The sequence below is a fragment of the Budorcas taxicolor genome, chromosome 16 (genome assembly GCF_023091745.1).
Source record: "Budorcas taxicolor isolate Tak-1 chromosome 16, Takin1.1, whole genome shotgun sequence".
NCBI lineage: Eukaryota > Metazoa > Chordata > Mammalia > Artiodactyla > Bovidae > Budorcas > Budorcas taxicolor.
Window position 1 is genome coordinate 65,608,622 of NC_068925.1, and position 11,199 is coordinate 65,619,820.

Below are 11,199 nucleotides of genomic sequence, written 5' to 3' on the forward strand. Positions count from 1 at the left end.
TCCAAGTCCACGGGATCACAAGTCGGACACGACTTAGTAACTAAACCACCACTGTTGCAATATCACTTGTTTTCACTTAAAGTTTGTATGTGGTTGTTATACCTATTCGACCACCTGTATTATCTATAGTTTAGTGTCTCTTACGCATAGCCCTCTGAACTGCTTGTAAATTTCTAAAGCTTTGACATAGGAATCTTGTCAGGTGTAGCGGTAAAAGAGAGAATGCCTTGAGTAGATAAGGATAGTAGATGAGAGGTGTAACAAAGAGCTTGGGAGCTGGGAGTGGTGTTCACCAGGCTTCTAAAGAGCTATGGAATCACTCCAGAGTGAGTGATTTTAATAATCACTTCATTATTAACATTTAATGACTCTTTCCTCTTCTCTACTATCTTATATTTGAATAAAGTAGTCATATAAACCTTTTATGCAAAATTAGTTCTTGTCAAAGAGTATAATAACCTGGTGGTAAAAAAGGAAATCTTTCCTCTTCATTAACTATGCCTTCATAAGTATTAAAGCAAGACAAAAATAAATTATTCAACACTGACAATTTATTTTCTGAAGATTATCATTTTTACAAAACAGAACAAAAAGCAGGTATCAAAAACAGCAAAGAGTTTACAGAATTTCTGCACCAGTTTTCACACAGGTCAGTGATTATGAAACTGGTGTCAGATGTAAATACTAGATACACTCTGATTTCCCGCTCGGTCATAAGCATTCAGGTGGTTTGCTTTAGAGCTACTGAATAATTATAATTTTTCATAAGCACCGGTCATTTTCTGAGAATACATTTGGTTTGTCCAACAAAGTAAACACTTTTCGATGTGTGGTATTTTCTTTTTTTAAAAAAACACTGACCTAAAATACAGAATGTGTATGTATTTGGATCCAAACCAAATCCTTTGCGGTCCCAATTACCCTGAAGAACACTGAAGAAGACATTGATAGGACATATTAAATACTAGTTATATACCTCATGATGTCGAAGGCAGCTACTAGAAGTCTAAAAACATCTCTTCATTCAGAGGCTGCCCAGAGTTTGAACTACATCATAGTTTCCACATCTTTTCTGATTTGGAGTAGTTTCCCCAAATAGGGTCATATTATTGGAAAACAAAGTTTATGCTCGTGCCAAACAGGCTCTGGCATTTTACAGATGCATTTGTGTAGAACAAGATTCGCTGCTCTGTACCCTGGGTGGCCACACAGAAGCTCAGAGGCCACGATTCCGGGATGCGGAGAGGAGAAAGCAGACCTGAATGCACATCATCTGGAGGGAAGCAGAGACAGAGCTGGACTTGGCCATGGCGTTCAGCCACCGCCTGTTCCAGAGACACAGTTCGTTTAAATAAGGGAAGTTTGGTCCAGTTTTGCAATGTTAATAGCTGACAGTCTCTCAAACATTTTTTTAAATATATAGAGATCATTTCCTGGCTAGCAATGAGTTAAGAAACTGGCCTCCAATTCTGATCAAATTTCTCACTATTAGTCAAAGCCAAAAAACCCCTCCCAAAAGACAAACAACAAACAAAGGAAAACCCAGCCAATACGGGAACAATTGCACAATTAAAGTTGAGTGTAAATTATGCTATGTACAGACTGGAATCCACGTCACTGAAATCATTCTGAGATCATGACACACGCTTGTTGAAATATTTCTTTTATCGTATCCCAATTTTCATTTAGGGAAAACTGATATGTATGTAATTTTCTTCTGTATAGATAGGAAAAGGAAGCAAGAAGGCAAAGCTGAGAGGAACAGATGCTACCCGCGGGGCAGCGGTGGCATTTGGTTGTTTTGGTCTTGGTGCCAGCAACTCCCACCCCATGGGAGAAATCCAGTTCCCGCCGGACTACACGGTTTTCCTTGCAGTCAAGACTCGAACGATGGACCCCACTCCTCCAGCAGCAAGCGCCTAAACACAAACCAAAATGTCAGTATGGACAGAATCGTAAAGGCTCAGTTCTCACACCAAGTAAAACATTTTTCTTCAAGGAAGGGCATGCGCAGCAACTGATTTTGGATTCGCTAATTTTTTTAACAAGTATTTCTCGAGCACCTATTATGGGCCAGGCACTGTTCATGGCACTGGGGACACAGAAACAGCAACAACCAAAAATCCTTTTGAGTGCCTGCTCTCAGGCACTCACCTTCTACTGAGATGCTAGTTGACATTCTAGTGTGTTGTTCTCAAATAACAGTATGTTCTTAGAGATCTGCAGCATGATGTTCTTGCCAAAAACAGGTTAGGGCTGGGGTTAGGTATAAATTTAAATATAGAAAGTGAAAGTGAAAGTGAAGTCGCTCAGTCGTGTCCGACTCTTTGCGACCCTGTGGACTGTAGCCCACCAGGCTCCTCCGTCCATGGGATTCTCCAGGCAAGAGTACTGGAGTGGGTTGCCATTTCCTTTTCCAGGGGATCTTCCCGACCCAGGGATCAAACCCAGGTCTCCTGCATTGCAGGCAAATGCTTTAACCTCTGAGCCACCAGGGAAGCCCATAAATTTAACTCTCACCATGAATTTAAATTTAGGATATTTCATGCTGCTCTTATTCTCAGCAGTGCCAGGAAGAAAGTCCAACTGGGTTCGACCGTACTAAGCTCCAGTTTAAAGCACTCGGAGTTTGTCAGATTTTCCTTTTCTCAAGCTAAGAAAATACTGCTTAATAGCTAAGAACTTAGGAACTTTGACATTACCTGGAAAAACTGGAAGTTGTGATTATTAGGAATCTGAAGCTCTGGTTTGCTTGTGCTCAAAAACACTTACTGAAATACCTGTGTGTATTGGGTACTGCGCTAGAGGCTGGGGGTACAGAAGTGAACAAATACATCGAGACAGGGAAGAGACAGACATATCCATAGGCTATTTAGAGCTATGCTGTGGGTGCTAGGAAAGCACAGAGGAGGGGCGTATACACACCCTGAGGGTGCAGAGGAAAGTGGAATGGTGAGCTTACAGCTTCCTCGAGAAAATGACACATTAAGTGGATAAGTAGGTGACAGACTGACATAAAAGGATAAGGAGGCTCAGGGGCAGAGTGAAAATCATAAGCAAAGCTATAGAGGTGTGGAATATTATGGTATGTCCAGCTACCATAACACATTACTATGCTTACTGCTACAGCATGTGGGGAAGAACAACATGGAAGATGAGGCTGGACCCGGGAATTTGGACTCAGTTCTGCAGGGGACTTACAAGGGTAGATCTGGACACTAGAGAGGTCATTCTGGCAACTGGGTGGAGAACAGATTTGAGGGAGGAAAAACTGATAGCCAAGAGACCATTTTAGGAAACCCTGGCAATAAACTGTGAGAGAGGCTGAGAACAGCTGCATTAGAGATGGTTGAGTGGAAGATCTAAGAAGTATTTAGGAGATAAGGCTGGGAAAAACTGGTGACTGTTAGGAAGAAGGGAAGGCTTAACACATGCTTCAGTTCCCCATGTGAAAAAGGGAAGTAATTAGCATTCCTCCATAGTATTTTATGAGGATTAGTTAATTGAGTTAACATTTATGAAGTGCTTGGAATACAAGAAGTACTCAGTCAATGTTTGGTATGATCCTGAAACTATACTGAAACTAGGATGATAGGTTTCAAAGCTGGCTCTTTCATCTGTAAACTGAGGACAATAAAGATGTTTCTATATCTCACAGGGTTGCTGTAAGGATCACATGAAACAGAAACTAAAAGTGTAGTGGCTGTACAAAGCAATTAGACCTCAATTAAAAAAAGGATATAGCGGCTGATGAATAGGAAGTACTCCATGAACAGGATGACTATATGAATTACTCTCCAAATTGATACACCGTAGAGTAAAAGGGAACTATTCATAATTATGTTGGAACAGGCATAAACTTGGGCTGTCTTGGGAAAAGTGAGAGTTATAATAATCCTATCCACAAAAGTTAGCTCTTTTTATTTGACAATGTATGAAGAATGAAGTGACTTGATCCAGGTTAAACAGTAAGTTCTGCTACCTGTTCATACATTGTAAGTGTGTTTTCACTCAGATATCCAGACAATAGATTCTGAAAAACTGAGTTTTTGGTAACTGTAACATGTTAGAGAATATACACTTATCTGTGGTTGGTTTTATTCAAATATTATCAATATAATGTAAGAGCTGGGCATTAAAAATTACCTTACCAATTTTTCACCTAAAGCTAAAAATCCTCCATAGCCTTTTTTTTGGGAGAGGAGGGGCTGGGGGGATGGATAGTGTACCAGCATCTGCTAATACTGCAAAGCAAAATGCATGAAAACAGAAAAAAAAAAAAATTAAGAATTCTTGATCCTACTCCTGATTTCATTTTTTAGAACTGTGATAAAATATGTAACATAAAATTTGCCACATTAGCCATCTTTAAATATAAAATTCAGTGGCATTAATTACATTCCAAATATTGTATAGCCATCACCACTATCTATTTACAATACTTTCCCATCTCTCCAAACAGAAACTCTGTACCCATCAAGCAATAACTCTCCAGTCTCCCTTCTCCCCAGGCACTGGTAATTTCTAATCCATTTTCTGTCTCTATGAATCTGCCTATTCTAGATATTTCATGCAAGTGGAAGTAAAGTGAAGTCGCTTAGTCATGTCCGACTCTTTGCGACCCCATGGACTGTAGCCTACCAGGCTCCTCTGTCCATGGAATTTTCCAGGCAAGAATACTGGAGTGGGTTGCCGTTTCCTTCTCCAGGGGATCTTCCCAACCCAGGGATCGAACCCAGGTTTCCTGCATTGTAGGCAAACGCTCTTACCATCTGAGCCACCAGTGGAATCACAGTATTTTGTGTCTTTTTGTATCTGGTTTATTTCACTTTGCATAATGTTTTCAAGGTTCATTCACGCTGTACCATGTAGATAAACATTTTCTGGTCAAGTAATATTCCCTTGTATGTCTGTGTCAGATTCTGTTCATCTGTTTGGGCATCCCTGATGGCTCAGTGGTAAAGAATCCACTTGCAATGCAGGAGATGTGGGCTAATGCCCTGGAGGAGAAAATGGCAACCCACTCCAGTATTCTTGCCTGAAAGATCTGATGGAGAGGAGCCTGGTGGGCTACAGTTCATGGGGTTGCGAAGTTGGACATGAACGAACAGAGCGACTGCACACGCATGCATGCACGTTCATCTGTTCATGGATGCGTGGGTTTTCCACCTTTTGGCAATTGTTAAAGAATTCAAATCAGCATCTCAAGACCAAGGCTAGCAAGCATAAATCTAAACTTTCATTTTCATGCATTTATTTGTAGTAACAACCAATGTATAACCAAAGAGTCAAAACAGGTATTTAGGCTAGAGGTTGTCAATGTTTTTTCCATTACAAAGGAACCAGTCATACAGATTGTATAATTCATGACTTACCTTTTCATGCCACTGCAATAACACAGCACTGCTATTGTCAGAGGGGCTCTCAAAGCCTTTATAAATATACTTCATTAGGAGATCCACACCATTCTTGTCCAGGGATTGAACTGCCTTTTCAATATCGTTAGCTTTAAAAGAGATGAGCACCTTCAAGACAATGCTGCCTGCGCGATCCTGAGGGTAAATAAACAACAGATCGTTCAGTCTCATTTTTGTGTTGGGGAGTTCCAGTTTTTAGAAAGGCTGCACTGCGAATGTGACATTTGGGTAGAGACCTGCAGAAAGGAAGAGGACACCTTGGGTGTATCTGAGGCAAACATTTCAGAGAGAGAAGAGTAACTGCTGCTAGCGTGTGTTCAGTGTGCTCAAGGGACAGCAAGAAGATGAAGGGGGCTGGAGTGGAGTGCAGGGCAGGAAGTCAGAGAGGCAGTAGGAAGACAGAATGCGTAAACCCTGCAGGCCCTTATGAGAACTCTGGCCTCCAGTCACAGAAATGAGAAGCTGTTGGGCTTCCCTGGTGGCTCAGAGGTTAAAGTGTCTTCCTGGAATGCGGGAGACCTGGGTTGGATCCCTGGGTCAGGAAGATCCCCTGGAGAAGGAAATGGCAACCCACTCCAGTACTCTTGCCTGGAGAATCCCATGGAGGGAGGAGCCTGGTAGGCTATGGTACTGAGCGACTTCACTTTCACTTTCTTTCTTTCTAAGAAGAGTGATGTCATCTGACTTACATTTTAACAGGACCAGCTGGCTGTCATATTGAAAATAAGCCCGGGGCAGCAGGAGGGTGGGGGGAGCAGGAGACAGAAGCCTGGAGGCCAGCTTGGAAGTTCCTGCACCAAGACAGGCTGGTTTTGGCTGGCATGGCAGCAGCAGAGGCAGCCAGAAGCAGACAGAGTCTCGACATATTTGAAGGTAGAGCTGAAAGGGTTTACTTACAGATAGATGTAACAAATTATCAATGTATTAAATCAATACATTTCACTTCTTGATTTAAAAAAAAATAGACCAAAAGAAGGAAACTGAATTATAGTTCTACCCTGAAGCATCCTTCAGAAATGTTAATAAAAATTTAAGTTTCTAAAACTTATTTTTCATTTCATATCTATAGTCAAGTGACTATAGGTATTAGAGTGGTCTTCATTTATAATGATCTTTTTCTTTGATGAATGACTGCTCCAACAGCAGTTGCTTTTCACCTAGCAAGCCAAGTACACAGAACACTTAATTTCCCCTCTCAACAATGTTTCTCTTTCTATTCAACACAAAGTGATACCTTCTGCATTCCTGCCGGTCATGATCTTACAGTATGCTTCTACCACCTGTTGTTGTCTTCAGTTTAAAGACTATGCAATTACCCGTTTAGAAAAATATCCTTGTATGGAGAGCTATAACCTCCCACCCACACGCTCTGATTAAAAAAAAACACCCACAAAAAAGCAGAAGGTGGTAAAACGAAATTTCAATGACGTTACTCACTTTTAAAAACCAAAGAAGCATTTCCTCTTATAAAAGATTATGTTGCCTAGATAATAATGCATTTACCTAAGTTATTATTTACTAGTATTTAACTAAGGAGATACTTGGGGCTCCTAGGATGTGTGAATGGCTATGGACGGGGGGGGGGGGGGCGGGGGGGGGGGGTCAATGCTCTGGGTGTGGGGTTATGGACGATTACATTTTTATTCCCCCATATTTTTGAGTTTTCTACAATACTTAACAGAACTAAACATTACAATTTAATCTGAAAAAAAAAAAAAGAAAAAAAAATTTAATCTGGGCTTTAAACAATTAAGTAAATAGGTTCTTAAGAATTACTGAAAGATGGTTAAGAGGCAATGTAATTTTATAACTTTTCTGAAGGGTAGTATGGCAATACCATATGTAGCCTTAAAAAAACGTGCAGTCTAAAATCCAGCCATTCACTTCCAGAAATTTATTCAAAGGAAACAATTCAGACTTTACCAAGAATTGTTCATTTCAATACTATTTATGACAGGAAAAAAAGTCAATAAATATATGATGAAAGTTTATATATAACTAAACTGCAGGATTATCAAAATACAGATGTTAAAAAAGATATTATAGAAATAAACTTATTACCAAGTAAAGCTGTTCATGTATGCTGCTATACAGATGAAAAGAAGTTTATCCATTTTAATTAAAAGAAAAACTCATAGAAAAACTCTATAAGCATATAGCAACAACAAAAAGTAATGATTATCTACCGGTATGGGATTATAATTATTTTTATTCCCCCACATTTCTGAGTTTTCAATAATATTTAACAGAATTAAATATTAGAATTTAATTCTATGAGAATGGTAGAATTTTAAAAAAATCTTTCAAAAGCAAGTAGCATGTGTTTATTTTGTGAAAGTTTCACTTGTTCTTCAAGCCTTTGCTCAAATTCGACCTGAGTGGCCTCCTCTGAAAACACACAGATGTCTCGGTCATTAGAACTTAAGTCTACCTACCACGCAGCATTATCACAACTCAGTGTTGGAGCACTAATTTTTTATATAGGTTTTCCACCTATCAAACTACATTGTAAGCTCTTCTATGTCAAAGATGGCAAACAGTTAAGACATTTGTTGACTGTGTGACACTTTGGAGGGTTCTGGTAAGAAGGCTGAGACGCCAGCACAGATCGCGTGTTGTCTGTGACTCACCTTCACTGCCTGACTCTTGGTGTTGATGGGGGGGTTTTTCAGAGCTGCCTGTAGGGCAGCTGTCATGTTTCCTGTGATGGAGGTTAAGGGGATAGCAGCAAAGGGCAGCCCTCAGGAAAGCACTGGAACTCCCAGGAACCACTGGTTCTTAAGATTTGGTGTTATGCATAGAAAGAAAAATTACTATGGTTGCTACGTTCAATACTGGAAAATTCAACATGTTCGTTTCAAGGATGTCAATCAAAGATAAAATACTGAAAATGACAGAGAGCATTAAATTTTTAAAAAATAAGGCAAAAACTGTTTTACCCTTGGCTCTAATTATTAACTGAGCACCTTAATAACCTTTCATTTTCCAGTAAAACACATGTGCAAACATTATCCAGAGTGACATTTAAAAAAATTCTAAAATATATATCAGAATTATTTAGGTCCCCAAATGAAACAGACTGTCTGCCTATCCTTTGATTAGAATTATATTCTATATTAATTGAAATGCTAGTAGAAAAGTGCTGGCAGATTACTCTAGCTATCTGAATGATATACATTAGCAATCTCTCAATATTGTTAAGAGGCATTACAGAAGATAAAATAATGACCTGTAGGTGGCAGCTTAATTTTTCTGTTTTTTAATATTTTCTCTCATATTTCATAAAGGTCATTCAAACTGCTTTAGGCCACACCTATTAAATTTAGTCTTGCTTTGAAAGCACCAGTGAGTTAGCAAGAATGAGGAACAGAAGGCCAATCACACTGTCAGAATGTACAGTCATTGCCCTAAAAGGAAAACCTCACAGAGTTCACTTGTTCCTCCATCTGTAGTGCCTGATCAGGGCTTGTCTCTTCTTGTTGAAACAAGAAGAGACAGTATCTTTGTATTTCAAGATGAATTGATTTAAAAGCAGATCCACTATAGGGATACAGCAGTACCATTGAAGAGTCATCACGTCACCTAAAAAAAGTTAGTCTCACTAAACATCATTTATGCATCACGAAGAATGTTTTTACACAGAATAATCTTCACCACTTATGTTCTAAAGAAAAAGGTCCTACTAAAAAAACTATGGTTGGTGGCAGGCTGTGATTTTCAAGGCTTAATGGACTTCTAGAGAAGCGTGCCGTTTGCAGATTGGCTCACTTATGAGGCTGCTCCCCTCCACCCCAAACACTTAAGTATGTTAAATAATGCAAAACAGGAACAGCTGATTGTGAGTAACGGAAATCAAAGAAACATCTGTATGTTGATAAATGTTTAATGCTGTATTTTAGGTGCCTGTAAGACCAGCTGTGGCTGCTACCAAATATTTTCACTCATGTATTTCCCCATTTAATTTAATAGGCCACTGATGAGGAAAGTCTAAAGAGCCTTCCTAATCTTATGAATACACCCAAGAATAATTAGAAATGAGTGAATTCAGTAATTGACAATCTCTAAAACGACAGCCTTGGTTATTGCAACATTTACATTTTTCCGAAAAAAGATCTGATGCAAATACTCCCTCAAAGTTATGAATATTCAAATATGCAAAACCCAAACCAGGAACTGACAGCCACATTTTAACTTAACGGAAACGATTCCAGCATTACAAAATGATTCGGTTTTGTACAAATGATTCACTTTTTCCTATGTTATTCTTTGGCGTTTATTTAAAATATTTCCAGGGATTCTCTACATGCATTTTCCGTCTAGCAGGTAAAACGCTTCCAGCTTCTTTCTGAGCAGTTTTGTACTCATTCCCTTTCCCCTGGTTAACCAACTCTGTGCAACCTGTATTTTGTCTAATCCCTTCCTCTTAAAAAAAAAAAAAGGCGTCCACAAGCTTAAAAAGACAGACAGAAGGGCCTCAATTCTGCAAGCCGCCCCATGTCTCCCGGCGTGAAATAACGCTGCCACAACAAAACCACCACCACAATAAAAAGAAAATCACTGAAGAAAAATGCCCGCTCCTCCCGATCGGACGTGGGTTCTAATGAAAACCCGATAAATAGATCTGAGAGGACCACTTAAGCTCCCTGCAGCTCCCCGACTGACAAGCACCAGAGCCGCGAGGGCGCGGCCGTCCCCGCCGGTCCCCGGGAGGCGAGACCTCCCGGCGCAACCTGAGGAATCGGGGGCGTGGACGGCGCGCTGGGAAGGTAAGTTTCCGAGGGCGGGACCCGGGGGTCTCGGGAGAAATAGAAGAGCCCTCCTGCCCACTCACGACAGGGAGCCCACGGAAGCGGGGGTCCCCGCCCTCACGCCATGCCCGCAGCTGGGTCCCGGAAGAGGGGCCGGTTCGGGTGGGGTCGGGTGGGGCGCGAAGGCCAGCGAGCTGAAGGATATTGCCGCAGGCAGGAGTCCACCTCGCCCTCGTCGGGCCCGGCCTGCCCGTCGCCCCCGTCTTCCTCATCCACGAACTTGTTCTCGTCGTACTCATCCACGTCCACCTTCCGGAACCGGGCCGACGACACCGTGTTCTTCGACATCCTCGCTCCGGACCGGCGGCCGAGGCCTCCTCTAGACGCTGCCTCGACCTTAGCAAGCCCAGCCCCAGCTGGAAGCCGCAGACTGGCGCCTCCACTTCCCTCTTCCGCTCAGAGGCGTAGCCGGCAGCCGCGTCTCGGGTGGTTCTGGGCCTGCGCGCTGGCCGCGCTCCTTCCTTCTCAGGCTCGCGCCTTCCTCGACCCTCCTACGCCGCCCCCAGGCGCCCCACAGCGGGGCGCGCTGGGGCGGTAGCGCGCTGGATGCAGCGCGCATGTGCGGACTCTCTGCAGGAAAGGGGAGGGGCGGGGCGACAGAGGCGGGGGCGGGAGGGGGCGGGGCAGGAGGGAGGGCCCAAAGCGGTGCCGCCGGTAGAGGTAAGAGGCGATTGGGCCTCCGGGTCCGTCACGTGATCCCTAGGGGGTTTCCATAGAAACGCTTCTCTGCGGTCCAGTCTAGGGGGGGGTCTTGGGTTGGCGGCGATGGGCGCTGTGGGCAGGTGGCCTTGGCTTTGCTGCCGCCGCCGCCGTCAACAGCCTGTCATCGGGGTCCCGCTTAAGGTCCGGCTGGCACGGACTTACCCGTGAGCTGGGATGGATTGGTTGCCGGACCAAGTCTCCTGCAGTTGGCAGGAGTATGGGGCGGAGTGATGCACGCCCAGTCGCTCAGCATCGTTCGAGTTGTCAGAGAC

The 11,199-nt window shown here is 42.5% G+C and overlaps 1 protein-coding gene across 1 annotated transcript; it reads right to left on the bottom strand.

The window, feature by feature from the left end:
* Positions 1-544: 544 nt before the first annotated feature.
* ARPC5 (actin related protein 2/3 complex subunit 5) lies at positions 545-10,651 on the bottom strand. Its single transcript, XM_052653869.1, has 4 exons — positions 10,371-10,651; positions 8,048-8,129; positions 5,376-5,552; positions 545-1,919 (listed from the first exon to the last, which is right to left on the bottom strand). Exons 1-4 carry the CDS (start codon positions 10,511-10,513, stop codon positions 1,857-1,859), a joined length of 465 nt encoding a protein of 154 aa, XP_052509829.1. The 5' UTR covers positions 10,514-10,651; the 3' UTR covers positions 545-1,856.
* Positions 10,652-11,199: the final 548 nt, after the last annotated feature.

Excerpts from the sequence above, each read along its gene's own strand:
- ARPC5 (XM_052653869.1), bottom strand. The coding sequence starts at position 10,513 with ATGTCGAAGAACACGGTGTCGTCGGCCCGGTTCCGGAAGGTGGACGTG. Across the intron at positions 8,130-10,370 it reads GTGGACTCCTGCCTGCGGCA|CTCCATCACAGGAAACATGA; the intron begins ATATCCTTCAGC and ends TATCCCCTTAAC. Across the intron at positions 1,920-5,375 it reads TATTGCAGTGGCATGAAAAG|GCGCTTGCTGCTGGAGGAGT; the intron begins GTAAGTCATGAA and ends GTTTGTGTTTAG.